Below are 19,574 nucleotides of genomic sequence, written 5' to 3'. Positions count from 1 at the left end.
AATAATATTTTATAACTAAATATTTTTTAACATTTAAGTAATAAAATATTTTTAGAACTAACAGAATTCATGACTATCCCGGTCCAACAAAATTTGGGGGGTCTTTTTTTTAAATCATATTCCACTAAAACCTCAGTTATGGAAGTCACAGCAAGTCCTACCCTCTCATTACCTCCTCAGTAAAGCCTTAAAAGACTCAGTGGCTTTCTCAGGGTTACTTCATCAATTGGAATGCAGCAGGAATCAAGATGATGCTGAGAGGTTGTTGGGAATAGCCTGACAGTCTATTAACTCACCTTTTAACACTTGAATCTAGGTTCAATTACAAGACACTCTCAGAGAAAGATCCGAAGTGATTAAATAAACTTTTGGATAAGGAAGGTTGTATTCTCCACCATTACATCAAGTTATCTGAAGTAAAACATTGCTTTACCTTGACTAAACATAGAAAATTTTTCCATGTTTTGATCCTTTAGTCTGAAATCATTTTCCAATCTTTTTGCCAAGTACAGATGCTAAGTGACAAGCAATGATATAAGGAAACATCAATGACTCAAATGTGTGACTGTGTTTTATAAGCTTTACATATGTATATGTCTTAATATTTAAGTGTTTTCTTTGAATTACCTATATCTGCGGATTTTACCTCATAATTAATAAAAATCATATCATATTATAGGGCATTATAAAATAACTGCGCAATCTCATCCACTGGACAAAGATCCACCCATCATACACAGTATCAGAAAAAGGGAGGGCATGTTGGATGTTTTCCTTTGAATTTATTCACCTCAAAATACATGGGAGCTTATAAGGAGCTACAAACAAACAGTAAACAAAACTACTCCTGTACCATTTTAGCTTAAAGGAAGAGACATAAGAAAAGACAAATTTAAATTTTTAAATATAAATAGAAAAGGGTGGTGAGAGAAAAGACAATATTGGAGGGCAGGGATGTCACTCCCCTTCAAACACCGGGATTAGGGAAGGTATTGGGGGGGATCAGATATGTGACTTGATACACAAAAGATAAGAAGAAACCAGATCTATGAATTGGGAGGGACAGCAAGCCAGGCAGAGGCAATGGGGAGGCAAAGCCTTCTGATGGAGTGGGGATGTATTACTTGAACATATATTTGGTGATCTGAAAGATCTAATACACACACACACACACACACACACACACACACACACACACACACACAGGGTACTGTGTAGAGAGGAACTAGGGAATAAAGCAATCCTAAGACTGAAAAGGGATGGTTGACAGAATATAGGGGAAGTCAGTTGCCCTGTGAAAGGTGAGGAGAGTTTTTCCAAGTACTGACAGGGGCAGGATGAGCACAACTTGTAAACAATGATAGTGGGAACACAGGATACTACTATTACATTGCTTCTATGTCTTCAGTGGAGTATAAACAAGAGGGCCAATTAATGAATTACTTCAGAGAATTAGGGATTATTAATAGTAGGAAGCGACTATACTTCTCAAAGGATTTAACTTAATTCCAATAAATATCAATATTGCTATTTCATCTTACAATTTGGGAATTATAGCATTTGTAGGAAAAGGAAAAAAAATGCTCACTCTTCCAATCTTAGGCAGTCAGATTTACTAAAAATTAAAAAATTTAAAGTGTTAATGCATGCTTATTGTAAAAGAACGTAATAAGACAATACATGAAATGAAACCCAAAAACTTACCCCAAAACATCCCCATATATCATCAGGAGTTTATTGTGGAACCTTCATGCTTATTTTCAGTACTTTAATTTCTTTATAATTTGTTCAACTATTAAAAGCTGACCTATAATCTCCTTTCAGCCATAAGAGCAAAGAAAAAAGAAAATGTGAAAGAAAAAACAAACAAAAAAATAGCTCTAAGAATTACCAAATGAAAATAATATAGGGAATATATACCTAGACCTCAGTGAGGGAACAAAGAGCATAAAACCATTGGGTACAATGTCTTAGCACTTAAAATAGAAATTTTTTTTATGACCATTACAGAACCATGTTAAAGGCAACTGGAAAAAGCTGGTATAGCACTGGTTATATGCATCATATTATTTCAAAACTAAAAGTGGCTTATGAGTTGGTTATATTTTACAGGCAGGCCTCATGAAATTAGTGAGAACAACATACTGTAGGCTGAAAATGTTCATGCAATTTCTTAACCAGTATTTTTTAAAGAACAGCAGCTCAACTGTTCACTGAACATAGAAGAAAAAATTTTCTAAAACAAATGGCATACAGATAAGTGAGAATAAAGAGAATTAGTATATAAAGTATGTATTATTTTCATCATCAGATTCAGTTGCACAGCTTAGAACAAACATCTTTATGACTGCCTGCAATGAAAATATAAAAAGGCATCTGGGGGTCATGACTAACAATGAATGTAGATATCTTTATCCACAGTGCAAGTTCTTAATGCCTAGTTCTAGCAGCTGTGTTCTCAAGCAAGAAAATCATGAGCTACTAAGAGATTCCACATGCAGCTTAATCCACACACCACCAAAGATTTTTCACTCAGTAGAATTTCTGACTCATTTCCCTGCTGTTTTTAGTCTTTTAGCTACACAGGCCAAAGAAGCAATAATATGGCCAGTCATAAAGGAACAGGAGAACTGATGAGTACACCTTAAATTACATAAATCACTCCAAAAGCCAGTAAGTAGCATTGTGACTCCCTAATGCCGTTTATATTAGAAAGGAATCCAGATGTTTGGCAAGTAGCCAAGCATAGCCTTTTTTAAGAAACTCAACATTCTTAAACAGTATCCTTAGATTTAATTGCATTAAAATCATGTATGCTTGCCAAAACCAAAAGTGAGTATTAAAAACGGACACATAGAGATGAAAACTAATGTGTTTGTGTGAGTTTATATTATTCAGAAATGATTTTAAAAGATTACATTTTATTCTAATTATAGTAAGACTGGAGGTCCAGTGCACAAAATTCGTGCGGGGGGGGGGGGGGGGGTTGGAAGTCCCTCAGCCCGGTTTGCACCCTCTCCAATCTGGGACCCATTGGGGAATGTCTGACTGCCAGGCAGTCAGGCATCCCTCTCGCAATCCGGACTGCTGGCTCCTAACGGCTCACCTGCCTGCCTGCCTGATTGCCCCTAACCCCTCTGCCTGCCTGCCTGATCACCCCTAACTGCACTCCCCTGCCATCCTGATCGCCCCTAACCGCCCTCCCCTGCCAGCCGGATCACCCATAACTGCCCTGTCCTGCCGGCCTGATCACCCCTAACTGCACTCCCCTGCCATCCTGATCGCCCGTAACTGCCCTCCCCTGCCGGCCTGATCGCCCCTAACTGCCTCTGCCTTGGCCCCCACCACCGTGGCTTTGTCCGGAAGACCGGACGACCGGGAGATGTCCGGTTGACCCAGTCTAATTAGCATATTACCCTTTTATTGGTATAGATTCCATAGAAACTAGAATCCAATTCTGAAAGGATGATGAGCACATTAAAAATACACCAGGGATGAAAAGGAACCAGCCCAGGATACCAAATGGTACTTCCAATAAGGAAAGAGGAAATATTACTTAAGGAAAAATATTAGTTCCTTAATACTAGAGAGCTCTTGAGGAATAACCACTAAACCTATACTTACCGAAAATTAAGAGGGAAAGTAGGATGCAATGAGTGCCTATAACACTACACCAAAAACAGGACCCACATTTTCACATGTGCTACATCACTTATTTTCAAAAACAAAGCCAGTATCTGCCCAACAGGTATTATTTTCCCCCTTTCACACACAGTGAAAATGAGGTTTGTGGAATTTACAAAACCTTGACAAGGCCACACAGCCAGTGAATGAGGGGCAGACAACAGGGCCCGCTCCTTGGAAGGGCAGGTTTCCAACTTTGGTACACATGCTCCAGGCTCACACTGTCTTCAATGCTGAATTTATGTAAGGGTGAAATGCTGCTTATAGCTCTCAGGAGAAAATACTACTCAAAGGAGGCCTTGCATGTGGCTGGCAAGGCTCCCCTGGAAATGAGTATGTCCTCTTCAGAAGAATTTCTACCAGGCCCCTAGGTCTCTTCACTTGATGTTTCTAGTCCACAGTTCATTGATAATAAAAGTAGAAATATGTAAGGCTAATGGAAAATAATTTTGTGTTACATCCATATGGGATGCTTTAATCAATATGTTTTAAAATTCAGCTAAAGTTTAAGATATGTAGCAGTCATTGTATTATTGAAGATCAACAAAATAATCTGTTATTGGCATTAATATAGCCAGGTGAAATGACAACTCTCTTCAAAAGTTTTGTGTTGCCCTAACCGGTTTGGCTCAGTGGATAGAGCATCAGCCTGTGGAATGAAGGGTCTCAGGTTTGATTCCAGTCAAGGGCATGTACCTTGGTTGCGGGCACATCCTCAGTAGGGGTTGTGCAGGAGGCAGATGATCGATGTTTCTCTCTCATCGATGTTTCTAACTCTCTATCCCTCTCCCTTCCTCTCTGTAAAAAATCAATAAAATATATTTGGGAAAAAATAGTTTTGTGTTTTACTGTGAACATGAAACTGGTGAATAGAATAGAATCAGGGGCATAGAAAGGGAGTGGACTGACAGTTCTCAGGGGGAAGGGGGTGTGGGGGGTGCAGGAAGAGACTGGACAAAAATCATACGCCTATGGACGAGGACGGGGGTGGGGGGGTAAGGGCATGGGTTGGGGTGGGAACTGGATGGAGAGGAGCTATGGGGGGAAAAAGAGGAACAACTGTAATAATCTGAATAATAAGGATTTATTAATTTTTTTTTAAAAAAAGAGTAATCTGTAGTGCTCCACCTATACATGGGTGGAAGCCCCCCCCCCCCCCCCGAAAAGACTGGAGGAACGCAGTGAAGAAGAAAGCAGAAGTACATCCCAGTGTCCCAGTGAGAGGCAGCTTCAGGGACACAGAACCAGGCTGCCAACAGCACGGACGATGCTAACGTCTCCATGGACAGAGGCATCCAAGAGGAGTTTCGAAGAGCACTTGGTGGGAACACCTTTAACTGCATGGGGACCTTAGTGCTTCAAGACCTTACTGCTTAAAATTGGCAGACCTGGTATCCCCAAAAGAATCAAAAGGAGGGACTTGAAGAGATCTTTGTCACATTCACAGCAGCACTATTCACAACAGCCAACAGGTGGAAACAACCCAAGTGTCCACTGAAGCATGAGTGGACACTTGGGTTGTTTCCACCTGTTAATTAAAGTGGGATTTAGCCATACATGGAATACTATTCAGCCTGAAAAAGGGAAAATTCTGGCCCATGCTATAACATGGATGAACCCTGAAGACATTATGCTGAGTGAAAGAAGCCAGTTACAAAAGGCCAAAAACTATATTATTATATTTACATGAAGTATTTAGAATAGTTAGATTCATAAAAACAGAAAACAGAATGGTAATTGCCAGGGGCTGGTGGGAGAGAGAAATGGGGAGTTCTTTAATGGAAACAGAGTTTCTCTTTGAGGTGATATAAAAGTTTTGAAACTAGAGGTGATGGTTGCATAATACTGTGAATGTAATTAATGCCACTAAACTGTGATTAAAATAGCATGTTCTTTGTTATCTATATCTTACCATAATAAAAGAAAAAAGGAAAAAAAATTTGTAACTTAATTTTTACAATAGCCTGTTATACCTAATTATTAATATCGAACTACAACGTTTCCTAATGACTGATTACTATAATCGTGTTGCATTCATTTCCCTTACATGCTTACGCGCAGGCTCACCATTTCTCTCCACTAATAATAGCAGCGAATATTTTAGCAGCCGATTGCCACATCATTAGTTTTGTACTGACTTGTGTGGTGTGCTCAACAGGAAATATTTTGCTATCGGAGAACAAGAAAAATAGTTTTATTTGCGTTACATTTAATTTGTGCAGTTATTCAGTGTCTGGTAAGTTAATGTTCAAGAAAAAGTATTAATTTTTATTAAAATGTTCTATTATTTTATATTAATGATTACTCATTTATTTCAGCCCTTTGTATTCAGCATGTTCTATCGAAATAATCCTACGTTTCTATGAAAATTAAAGCTTTTTTGTGTGTGTGGTCCACATAAACTTAAACTTTGTTTATTTGGCCCGTGTTAGCCTTTGAATTTGACATGCTTGCCCTAGATTTTCAAAACCAAGGCCTCAAATTATCCTATCTAATGAGGAGGGAATATGCTAATTGACTGCCCCGTCCTCAAAAGATGGCAGTGCCCACAGCCAATAAGGAGGGAATATGCTAATTGACTGCCACGCCCTCAAAAATGGTGGTGCCCACAGCCAATAAAGAGGGAATATGCTAATTGCCACACCCTCAAAGATGGCAGCACCCACAGCCACAAGATGGTGGCGCCCAGTCCCCTCAGCCCCGCTGGGGTGCCTGCCTCTGGAGTCCCCCAGTCCCCTCAGCTCCCTAGCCACCCAGGGCCGCCCAAGGCTCAGGTAACCAGGGCCGGCCAACATTTGCGCTACCGCCAGTGGAAGCAGCAGAGGTGTGATGGGGGCATTGCCTTCCCCTGATCACCGGGTTGCCTCCCACCCCTGAGGGCTCCCGGACTGTGAGAGAGGGCAGGCCAGGCTGAGGGACACCTTCTATTCCCCCCACCCCCCATGCACAAATTTTGTGCACCGGTCCTCTAGTAATAAATAAAATAAAATTGAAACACTTCCATAGAATCCTACCATTCCCAGGCTTTGTGAATATGTAACAGGGAATAAAAATTCTATGCTACTCTGACTAACCATTAAATGGAATTAGAATAAAATGTAGTAACAAATTGATAAAAGGAACTCACATACTAACAGTTTCCTTAAAGGCCATGACCATAACTTCAGTTGGTGCAGATCACCCAACTGCCGGAATTGGCAGGAGGTGACCAGCTCCAGTATGCTGACATTAAAGGTCCATATGGGGACGAGCATGTCCAGAGCCCCTCCTCCTGACCTCTTTGTTTGCTTACCCTCTCCCTCCTTACAAAAACCCCTGCCTGCACTGAGAATGCTAAGATGGGGTTTGGATAAAAGTCCCCCATCTTCTCAGGTGACCAGCAGTTAAATAAACCTCTTTCCTTTTGCTTACCAGCACCTGTCTCATGTGTTTGGTTTTCATGGAGGCAGGCAGCCAAACCTGCCTCCATGAAACCCAAATATACTCATTGTGTATTAAGTAAATATTCATTACAATGCATAAATATTTTCAAACGTTTAAAAAGTATCAAAATAATACTTTTAGAATAGTTTAACTATTCTTCTTTGAAAATAAGAGAAATAAGCATTCATTCTGTAGCAATATTTTACTTAAATATGTTTTCTATTTATCCAACACTTAGCTATTTTGTAATCCTAATATCTAAGGACTCAACAAATACAGGCTAATGAAGAACAGACAGAATTCCTATTTAGCCATCTTCATCTCAGAAGGAATAATAAGCAGGTCAGGAATGCTTTGTTCAGCATGAAGAAGGATGAAGTAAAAGCATCATGGCAGGAGACAGTGAAAAAAGTGCATAAAATAAGAAAAAATATACTGAGATTGCTCCTAAAACTCCTTATATCAAGACTGTGAGACTTGACCTGAATGGAGGGATTTGCAGGCAATGGTACAAAGGCGAATTGTGTCATCACCAAACATTTAAAATAGTTTTCCTAAAACAGTTTGTCTCCTTTAGTATAATCTGCCAATTAGATAAAGGTTTTGCTTAATGGAAAATAAACCTAGAGCATCGATTTTTCTCTAAAGGTTAGGGCAGTCATTCCCCTATAACAGAGCTTAAGCTGTGGCTGGAAGGTGACTAGCACCTCCTTGCTATCTTTGTTAATTGGTTTCAGGCCTGTACACCAAGTCACATTAGTGAAAACAGCAGGATCCCAATTAGCTTAACTTCCTTTAAAGTCCATCTACTTTCTGGTCCTTAATTCTTCTAATCATGTATTGTAAAGTTCCTGACTCCTCTTTTGTAGAATTTATTAGTTGCAATAAACAGTGAGGATATAAGAACAAGTTGGCATGTAATCTATTAACTTCCAACATTAAATTATAGTCTACATATAGTCAGAGAAATGGTAATGGTTAAAAGGAATTCAGATTTTGTAAAGTATATTAAACATCAAAATTACAAGGCTTGTTACTTTTATAGTTTCTTTGGTCTGAGAAATCAAAATTGCAGAAGCATTAACACTTTTTCAAGGCAATACAACAACCACCCACTTATTCTTCAAATCCTTTGTGCTTCCTCTGAGATCTCTCAGAAAAAGGAAGTCATAAGGTTGACATAAGGAAAGGATTTTCTTTGAAAGATACATAATCCTCTACCTTCTGAAATGAACCTGATATAGGATTCAGCTATAGGCAATTCTGAGCAAAGTGAACTACTCACTGAAAAGCAACACTACTATTTTTGGGAAAAAATGTTGAGCTTGATGCCAAGTGCTTCCTGGTACAGAGTTCTAGTAATATACATCATTTATCTTTGGTTATAGAGGCATAACTTACCAATATTTTAACAGGGGGAAAGAAAATTCAATATTGCCTTATGTAGGACCAATCCCACAAAAATAAAAAGACATGTTCAGCTTCCAGAGGTGCCTGGCAACTCAGCATTCTATACACTCTTTTGTCCTTTTCATCCCTACTGTTTATTCCCACTGGCAAAGCTGATGTGGTTATAACTGTCTTCGAACAAAACAGAGATAACGAGAGACAAGCTCTCTAGTAGGAAACAGAGCAAAGACAAAACCATTTGACACATATAAAATCTAGAACTCTATTAACCTCTTTAGTCCAGATGGCATAAGGAAGGCAGCCATCAGTTCTACCCTGGTGATCCCAAATTGTACAGGCAGAGGGTTGATTTTTTTTTAAAACCATAGAAAATATTCTTTTATCTATGTGATACCATTCTCTTTATTATATTTACTAGAGGCCTAGTGCACAAAATTCATGCACTCAGTGGGGGGGATCCCTCAGCCTGGCCTGCGCCCTCTAGCAGTCCAGGAGCCCTCAGAGGAAATGTCCAACTGCCGTGGAGGTTGGAGAGGCTTCCGCCACCACCGCTGCACTTGCCAGCCATGAGTCCAGCTCAGGGCTTCTGACTGAGTAGCGCTCCCCCTGTGGGAGTGCACTGACCACCGGGGGGCAGCTCCTGCATCGAGTGTCTGCCCCCTGGTGGTCAGTGTGCATCATAGCGACCAGTCATTCCACCATTCAATTTGCATATTAGCCTTTTATTATATAGGATAATGGTAAAAACTAACTAGACACCCTAACCGGTTTGGCTCAGTGGATAGAGCGTCGGCCTGCGGATTGAAGGGTCCCAGGTTCGATTCCGGTCAAGGGCATGTACCTTGGTTGCGGCCACATCCCCAGTGGGGAGTGTGCAGGAGGCAGTTGATCAATGTTTCTCTTTCATCGATGTTTCTAACTCTCTATCCCTCTCCCTCCCTCTCTATAAAAAATCAATAAAATATATGTTAAAAAAACAAACAAAAAAAACTAACTAGAAAAAAGCCACAGAGGAGATACCAGGCCATTAAAGTCAGGTGACTACAGGGAACAATTAAAAGAATAAATTCACAAATGAGAATAGCTGGAAGAGATTTCCAGTGCATGCAGCATAACCTATTAGTCCTCTTCTAAACAAACAATTGTGCTTACTTTCAGCCTAAGTTTTAATATAGGTTTGATTAGTTTTTGCTGTTATTGTCCAGTTAAATAGATTTCAGTCTAGTTAATTATCCTGCTTATGTAAATTTAGTGAATGGATCATCATTTTTTAAGCTTAAGCCAAGGAAAAAGATGTTTTAGGCTCAGGAATCATAGCTAATGTCATCTATATTAGATTCCATAGACTAAGAAAGCACTTATTTTTTACAAAGCTCGCTTATTATGAAAAAAATACTTCAAATAGCTTCAAGAGAAACAAATCAAGAGTTTTTGTGGGAAATATGTTAATGTGGCTTCTACATGCAATCCCTTTTGCTTAAAAAAGAAACTATTTTATACCAAATTTACAAAGACAAACACTATTACTTCCTTTAGAGGTCTACAACTGCAGTAGTAAGATAAAAGTTATGTTTTTACTAGTAGAATATAATTAAATGTATAATATTTTTAAAACTCTGGGATGAAAATTTTTTCTCCTAATCTTGCAATAAAAATGGTCATATTTACTTATTTAGCTAACTGTACATTCCTCCTTGTTTAACAGAACCCTAATTACATTCATTGATGAGCAGCTGTACTTCAGGGAAGAGAATTGGCTACACCTCACCCCCAGCTCTAGGAGGTCAAGCTCAATTAGTCTAACTAAACCAAGACTGGTACTCTTACTCCCTTTGATTTAGAACTGAACAGGCAAATAATGCAAGTCCCCACATCTTAGAAAGCATTGTTCCTCTTCCTTTATGCAAGGATATGATGGTTGGGTCCTTGGCAGGAAAGGACAAGCTTGAGAGCACAGCATGGAGCCTTGTGAAGGCTCCTGGAAGAGATGGAGAATCCAGATTCACAGTGAGGTCACTGAGCTGCAAATGAACATCCTCACTCTCCACTACCACCTCTGCCTCCCCCTTCCTTTCCTCCAGGCTTCTTGTTAATGAGTAATGAATGTTTCCTTATTATACAATCTAAATTTTCTAATATCGGCAGATAATTTTAACAAGGCAGGATTCCAGCTCCTTGGCAAGTATTACATTACTCGATACAGCAACCATCTGAGGAAGGTTCTATGATTACCCCCATTTGATAAATAAGTAAACGGAGGTATGGACTAATTTACCAATGTGACAGAATCTCATGTCAAATCTCGTATGTGGTAAAAAGATAACAATCAGCAGGTCTGACTCCAGGCCCATACTAAACAATCTAAGTCTTAACAACATTTTCTTCAATGTGATAATGAATTAATACCAATTAGTTTAAAATCTGTATTATTTTGAGAAAATTATGTTTTTCCTAAATAGAACTTCCAAAATTATTTCAATCACACAATGTTTTTGTATGCTAATATTTACTTAGGATAAAAATCAGTGCATGTGCTTTACCATCAGTGGTATCAAAGTCAAACTGTTCTTTCTAATAGTTTCATATTAGAACATCCTACATTCAAAAAATATTTTAGGTTTATCCTATAAAACATAGACTTGGATTAATTAAAACACTTAAGTATTTCTTTCCACTGATATCATTAATCTGAATTAAAAAATAGCTATTCCAGTATCTAAACAACAAAATTAATAATTTTAGAAATTACTGAAATGGATAACAAAACATTCTCTCACTGAGTACTCCCCTAGTTTTCCATCCATGTTAACCTTTTAAGAAAATAACTAAATGAAGAAATAACCTAATAAGTGAATTTTTAACATCAAAACTACTAAAACTGTAAAGAAAACGGGCATTCCCACTGCAAAGAAATCACTGTGACTAACAATAAATAAGACTTTAAAAAAAAAGAAAACTGAAAGAATTTTTTAAAAATATATATATTATTGATTTTAGACAGATAGGTACAGGGAGAGAGAGATAGAAACATCAATGATGTGAGAGAATCAGTGATTGGCTGCCTCCTGCACGCTCCCCATTGGGGATTGAGCTCACAACCCAGGCATGTGCACTGACCTCCTGGTTTATAGGTCGACACTCAACCACTGAGCGACATCAGCAGGGCAGAATTTTATTTTTATACAACAAAAATAACCAGATAAAATTTCAGTCTTCATATGAAGAATAGGCCTCTCTAATAATGATATAAAAACTTTGCAAACAATTCTTCCCAAAACAAGAAGCTGTTATTTATACTGAGTGGTAAACAATGCCGATTTCATGAATTATATGTGGTGATCATGCAAAGTGAACTAAGCACTTCTAAAAAGTATAAAACTAAAATAGTTCCTTGACATAAGAAAGGATAAATCCACAAGCATGGCAATCTAAATTCTGAAACAACACAATAGCATATATTTCTTTCATAAAGTTAAGTCAGGTATAATGAAATTTTAATTTGCCTCTTCAGATCCTTTGACTTACTGCCTATAGAAGAAGAGAAGAACCCATGAGTGGTCTTAAAAGCCTACTTATAAATTGCATTATTCACTGCCAAATATCTGTGCCTCAGCCACATAACAAAACCCAAAGCTGTGATGTTTCAGAATCACAAATATTAATAACTCCTTATGAGAAACCTGTGCTCAGGAACCACCACAGAAATATTTTACATTAATGTTAGACAAACTCTGACATACAGCCTGTTACTTAACTAAATTCTGTTAGAATAATTTACCTTTAATCATTATTGAAATGGAGGAAAACATATCTTGGTGTATGGGTTAGGATATTATACCAAAAATGCATGGTAAAGGATTTCTTATGTTACCTGTTCTTGCTTCTCCAGCCATTTGTCCACCATGGGGTGACTAGCACTCAGAGATGATCGAGCATTGTCTCTCTGAAATTGGTTAGACCAGTGAGTAGTATCTCGTGGGAGGCTTCTGTAATTTTCATCTTTCTATTCAGAAAGAAACAAAAAGTTGTTTTGTAAAAGACAGATTCTGCAAATTAATGATGCACCTGGTTTGCACTTGCTCCCAAATCAACCTCCCCAAGCCAAATATATGCACCAAAAACAACAACAAAAAAACTTCCCATACAAAACTTTTACTGGTTTTTTTCTCTTCTTCTTTCCAATCTCACAATAATATTTTGAGGTATTTTCTATAGTTATAAAAAATGTTTAAAATAAGAAAGACTAATGAATTTGGCTCCCTATTTAGATCTTTGTAGTTTTATGACTTTGAGAAAGAGATGTAAGACCCTTTTGCTGTTCTGAGCTTGTAATATTCACTAGCTATTTGTAAGCATTATTTCAAACATTAAGTAAGGAAAAAACTAGTCTATCCCAATACATGGTACATAATCCTATAGAACAACAGCCTAATATGCAAATTGTCCCCTCGGGCAATTGTTCTAAGGGGAGTTCAACCACTCGCTATGACATGTGCTGACCACCAGGGGACAGAGCAAAATGTGGCAGGCATTGGTGATGAGCCCCTGCCAGCCCTGATGGGAGTGGGAACCTGGTGGGATGATGGAGCAGGTGAGCAGGCGGCACCAGGCCAAGGTGGGTGCAAGAAGGGGCCCGATCACACCTGCTGATCGTCCTGCAGACCGTGACCAGTGGCAAGGGGCGGGGCCGCCGCCTGGCTCCCAGGCATTGAGGGAGCCTGGTTGGGAGTGGGGGGCAGGGAAGGGGGCCGGCCCCAATCGATCACCCAGCAGGCGAGAATGTGGAGCAGGTGAGGGGGCAATGCCAGACCAAGGTGGGGTGCCAGGCGGGGCTGCAAGGCTGTGAGGCTGGGGGGCACGACCTGGGGCCCGATCTTCACAGGCCACCCCAAGGAACCCCACCCATGCAAGAATTCGTGCACCGGGCCTCTAGTAGACACATAATTGTCCACAGTGACATGACAGTGATATCTTTAAGCTGTTGGAGACGAAAGCTGTTTCCATTGCTAGAGTGATAACTTGAATCTTTAATACTCTTCTGTGACAATGCACAATTGTCAGTTTCAATCTGACTTATAATATTCATCCTCTGTATCCATTAACCCTGAACAAATGTGATACAACCTGAAAAACTGATTGTGTAAGGAAATAGTACTGTGAGAAAAAACAAATCATCTTTTCTATCAAAGAACAGCTTAGACAGCCACCATTTTGGACATAACTTGGCAGCTGCCATGTTGGCCGCATTGCTTGCAGCTCCCCTGGGGGCCACCATCTTGAAACGGCAAAGGCCAACCCATCCCTTTGAATTAGGCAATCACGCAAGATTGTGCACCTGAGCTCCAAACTAGAGTGAGGGACAGGTCACATGCGTCAGGATTAAAAAGCCAAGCAGACTGCCTGCTCGGTGTGCGTATGCTCCCAGACCATGTGCTGTGCACTCTCCTGCAGGAGTAAAGGTATTTGCCTTGCTGCCTGGCTCCCGAGTATGTTTTGTGTTCTACCAGGACCCCTGAATTGAGGGGCTTGCCTTATTTCAAATAGTATTAAACATTTGATTTCCTTAAAAAAATAAAAAAGAAAGGAAACACACACAAACTAGTCAGTTAATAAATACAGTGGGACCTCGGTTCTCAAACTTAATTTGTTCTGAAAGGCTGCTCGAGAAGCAATTCGTTAAAAACAAAACAAACAAACAAAAAAAAACCCACATAAATCAGTGTTTCCCCATTAGAAATAATGTAAATTGAATTAATCTGTTCCAGACCCCTAAATGAATCCCTGTTTTAACTTTTCTTATATACAGTACATGTCTAATGTACAGTATAATCTATAAACAAACACTTCTTTTCATCAATATATCAAACCACTCCCTACTAGCCTTAAACAAGTCACCTTCAGTGCTCCTTCCAGGAGCACAACATCCTCCTTTTTTCTTATATCACTGCCTCCAAAATGCTGTCATTGGCTAACTGCTTTTCCTTTATCCAAATCAACAGTTTTTCCATCTCTTCCATAGCCAGTAATCACTGTTTTGTGAGCACTTTCCCACCCTTAGCAACATCAGCACACTTAATGGCCTCTTTATGTTTTAAAATTGGCTTATCATCTATTTTACCAGCAACAAAAGCAAAAAACAAACAAAACAAAAACAGGACAATATTCACAGCACAATTTCCTGAGATGTTAACAACTGGAGGTTAAGTGACTGGCATTTTCTCCTTTGTTTGTTCCCTGAGAGAAGCTTTTTGTCATGTTCATGTCTCAGCATGTAAGGGTTAAAATATCAAGAGCAACCACAAGCTATTGAATGATTGCTTTGAAGCACAGCTTAAACAATTCTCTTTGGATATCAGGCTGTAAAACTTAATTTCAATGCTCTAAAAAGAAATGAGAAGGCTAATACAAGGTCGGAAACGCAAACATTTTAGTTCAATATCTAAATAGCTCCTATACAAACAAATTAGAAATGTTAACCTGACTTCACCCCACTTACATCAATACCCCACTTCAAGAAAAGTACTGAGACATTCACCTTAATAACTTTGTGAAGGGTAGGCTATCTATACATCTTACATACATGACTGATTCTTCTTTGCTACTTAAACCATGAACAGTGAATATAAACATAGAAAAATAATTATTTGCAAGGTTTGCATTGTCTAGAGTCTAGACCTTAGCAAAGTTTAGGATATTGTTTGTGTTCCTTCATGAGTCCCATCCTATATAATAAAGAGGTAATATGCAAACTGACCATCACTCCAACACACAAGATGACCACCCCATGTGGACACAAGATGGCCGGCAGGGGAGGGCAGTTGTGGGCGATCAGACCAGAAGGGGAGGGTGGTTGGGGGAAACCAGGCCTGTAGGGGAGGGCAGTTGGGGGGAGCCAGGCCTGCAGGGTAGGGCAGTCAGACATCCCTCGAGGAGTCCCAGATTGGAGAGGGTGCAGGCTGGGCTGAGGGACACACACACCCCCTGCACGAATTTTGTGCACCGGGCATCTAGTCAGATAATAAAACTTAAAAATAAATTTATAGCCTTGGATCTATGCCAATACTGTAAAATGAAAAAAAAAACAAAAAACTTTTAATCTATACATATTAACCAAATTAACTTTAACATGAAATTTTTTAAGGTTTTTTAAATTAACCTACGAAAATAAACTATTTGTTGTTGTTGTTAATCCTCAAAGAAATTTTTCCATTGATTTTTAAAGAGAGTGGAAGGTTGGGGGAGAGACAGAAAGAGAGAAACATAGATATGAGAGAGACACATCAATTGTTGCCTCCCACAGGTACACTGACCAGGGTCAGGGATCAAGCCTATAGCCTAAGTACCTGCCCTTGACCAGAATTGAACTCAGGACCCTTCTGTCCCCAGGCCAATGCTCTATCCACTGAACAAAACTGGCTAGGGCCAGAAAATGAACTTTTTAAAACTCAATAGCAGCATTAAACATTAGCAACAAGTACATTTACTAGAAAATATTGGTACATTTCTGGTCAGAGCAGCTCAAGAAAGCTGTGATAGAGCATAAATGTGAGTGCAGAAGAATGCTGGTAGGAGTTGGATGCTGCTCCTGGCCCAGAGACTGGGGACTGACCTTGCCTATAGGAACACAGAAATGGTAAAATAAACAGAGGACAGAGACAAAGTCCAAAAAAAAAAAAAAAAAAAAAAATGAAGCAAATAAAAACACTAAAGCTCGTGTATTCCTAAATACTAGGAGCCCCTCCTTAAAACATGAACATGTTAACTTCAAAACAAAGCAAAACTATCAGTTTCACGTGATAGTCCATACTCATGAGAAATTCAAATAAGTCATAAAGGGCACATAAAATTACTAATGACAGCACCTTAAATGTCCAGGAAGACAAGAGGGGTTGAAAGTATAGAGAAACTCAAGTAGAATTTTTATGTCAAGGATTTTGGGACTAACTACCATGGGATAGGAACCTGGCTGTTCTATTGATTTTCCTCCACTAAGGAGGAAAAAGTATTAAAGAAAAAGTATTAAAAACATATTCTGACTTTCGATAGAAACCGTATTTCAGAGAAGCCAAAAATGTCAATGGAAAAGGGAAAAAAGGTTGTCTTTTCAGAAAAATGCCAACTAGTGCAAGTAGAATAATAAAATTACAAAAATCACAATTTTTAACTCCTAATGAAATAACTCATTTGGTCAAAGAAAATCAATGGATGCTAAAACTGTTAGGTAAAAAGTGAATACTGACCCAGATGTCTGCACAATGACAAAATACCATTTGCAAAAAGAAAAATATATATTTAAAATAGAGAGACCAGATGCCACAAACTGCTTCCTATTCTTGGTGTCGAGAACAAAGTATGCTACTAGTACTTCCATTAAATTCCTTTTGATTCTCTGTAATTCTTTTTTTTTTTAAATATATTTTATTGATTTTTTACAGAGAGGAAGGGAGAGAGATAGAGAGCTAGAAACATCGATGAGAGAGACATCAATCAGCTGCCTCCTGCACATCTCCTACTGGGGATGTGCCTGCAACGCAGGTACATGCCCTTGACCAGAATCGAACCTGGGACCTTTCAGTCCGCAAGCTGACGCTCTATCCACTGAGCCAAACCGGTTTCGGCTGATTCTCTGTAATTCTTGTTCTTCCCTTTAATGACGCTTATTGACTCTTTCTATAAATTGCTTACTACTGCCTCCACGGACAAGCTCAAAAGTGTACAATATCAACGCCTCCTCCCTAACAACTTCAAGGCAAAGGTCACCAACTCTCAAGTTTTTCCTGAATTCATGATCTAAATTTCCAACAGATGTCCCAAAGATATCTCAAAATTAACAGATTCAAAATGAAACTCACCTATCAATGAAAAATATTCATAATCCTCTTCAATAATTTCCTTCCTCTCTAATCCCCACAGTTGCTAGGTCTTGGTAATCTGCTGTTCTTTGCCAAGATTTTACATTTTGACTATCACCCATTCAGGACCAATCTGTCTCTTATCTGAAATTACTACAGCCTTTGACCTGGACACTGGCTAAGTCTTATGCTCTCTTACAATGATCTATGCGACTGTCCCACAGAGGGCATTTCTACAAGGTATATTAGGTCACATCACACCTAGCACAAGCACTGTAGGTAACAGAGGAACCTACAGGCAAGTGAGTTGGTCTGCCTGACCTTCAATCATCTTTCTGAACCTAGACCCTCAGAAACATTTATTCTGTACAAGAAAAACAAAACACTAACAAACAAAACAAACAAAAATAACCAAACTACTTTTAAACCCCTAGTTCAAAGTCTACCTTTTCTAAGAAGCACTCCATGATTATCAATAGAACTGATAATGTCATGCTTTTTATTAGCACTATATTATAATTTTACTTCTAATTATAGTTCTAAGTTATAATTTATTTCATTTTTTAAATAACTACTTCCACTATCACAGTGAAACCTAGGCAAAATATCAGCATGCATCTTTCCGCTCAAGCACTCAGCTCAGTGTCCTACACCAACTCAAATGGCTTTCCTTAAATACAATGTTTTCTATTTTCAGATGATTTCATAATACTAATACTTTAAAAGAATATTTCTATAAGTTCGTTAAAAAAATTGATAATGAATTGCCTAAAAGACACAGATAAACTTCACTGAAATGTAATAAGAAAATTTTCAGATTTACACTAAAAGATATAAACCATTCTTATGTGCCTATTTCAATTGAATGTCATACATCCAGTATATACAATATCTGTGGAAAACGCAATTATTTCCAATTGCATCTAAACAGCAGTGTGGAATATCTCCAGTTACATTAACTATGGCATGTAATTCATGCAGCAGACCACTACAGGGTAATCAGATAAATGTTGAAGTCCACCTGAAACAGTCACAGTTTTATATTTTTAGAATCAACTCTGAGAAGTTAATTGGTAAAAAAAAATGAAACTGACATTAAGCCTTCATAACAAAAATGTTTTCCTAATTTTCTTTGTGATGGTAAAGTCAATGATGAATTCATATATTAATTTATTTGTGATGTGTGTGTGTGGGGAAAAAAATGCAGTAGTCTTCAGTCATTTTCAGGCAAATGAAGAATTTATAACATATATTATTAATCACTATGCAACACATACATCATTTTGTTGATATCATCATGCAGGTATTACTAGCCAGCAATGATCTTGCTGACAATTCTGTCTGAAGTGTGGATCAAGTACATACAGAGAATATAGTCCTATAAAGCTATGAAACCATATGTACGATGTGAGTGCATCGCTCACATCATAACTTTCCATAAATTTTCTAATTCACAATATATGTTTGGAAATTAACTGTATCCAATTGAAATGTACATAGTATGTTCTATTTTCAATCTGGAAACAGTTCTTTTTGTGTAAATGATTTTTAAAATATGATAGTCTTAAAAATGAATATGTAAGACTATCTACATTATTCAATAATCAAACTGGAGATAAATATTTTTAGAAAGTCGACAGTCATGGCCGGTACGGCTCAGTGGATAGAGTGTCGGCCTGCAGACTGGAAGGTCCTGAGTTGGATTCCAGTCAAGGGCATGTACCTCATTAGCAGGCTCCTCCCAAGCCCGGGCTTTGGTCTGGGCACATGCAAAAGGCAACCAATGTGTTTCTCTCACATCGATATTTCTCTCTGTCTTCCCAGCTTTCTTCCACTCTCTCTAAAAATGAATGGAAAAATATCCTCGGGTGAGAATTTTTTTAAAAAAGTCAACATTTTTTAAGTTAAATGTATTTGAAAAACTTATTTTTCATAACCTAAAGAAGGGAAAACCAAACCAACACAAATTTTTGCCATCATGCTGCCTCGAACAACCACTTCAAAAAACAACTAAACGACGGAACGGACATCATCCAGAACCACAGGAAGGCTGGCTGAGTGGAAATTCTACAACTAGGAGGAAAGAGAATATCATACCCAGACTCAGAAGAGGCGCAGTGCTGAAGTGAAATACTCAGGTGCAGAGTGCGCGCGGAACGGGCTGGCAGCGCAGGGCGGGGTTGTTGTTTTCAATCGGGAGGGAGT

At 38.6% G+C, this 19,574-nt stretch overlaps 1 protein-coding gene across 32 annotated transcripts in view; it reads right to left on the bottom strand.

Moving 5' to 3' along the window:
• PARD3 (par-3 family cell polarity regulator) overlaps positions 1–19,574 on the bottom strand; it is an 814,705-nt gene that overhangs the window by 450,646 nt on the left and 344,485 nt on the right. For 26 of the 32 annotated variants that reach the window (XM_036350442.1, XM_036350547.1, XM_036350474.1 and 23 more), the window contains one exon: positions 12,389–12,520. The exons of the other annotated variants lie outside the window; for them this stretch is intronic. In XM_036350442.1, the coding sequence (XP_036206335.1) occupies positions 12,389–12,520 (132 nt within the window). The remainder of the gene's footprint in view (positions 1–12,388; positions 12,521–19,574) is intronic. 32 annotated transcript variants of the gene reach the window in all.

This window comes from Myotis myotis, unplaced genomic scaffold, assembly GCF_014108235.1.
Source record: "Myotis myotis isolate mMyoMyo1 unplaced genomic scaffold, mMyoMyo1.p scaffold_m19_p_1, whole genome shotgun sequence".
In the NCBI taxonomy this organism is placed as follows: domain Eukaryota; kingdom Metazoa; phylum Chordata; class Mammalia; order Chiroptera; family Vespertilionidae; genus Myotis; species Myotis myotis.
This window is presented reverse-complemented; position numbering and strand designations above follow the sequence as displayed.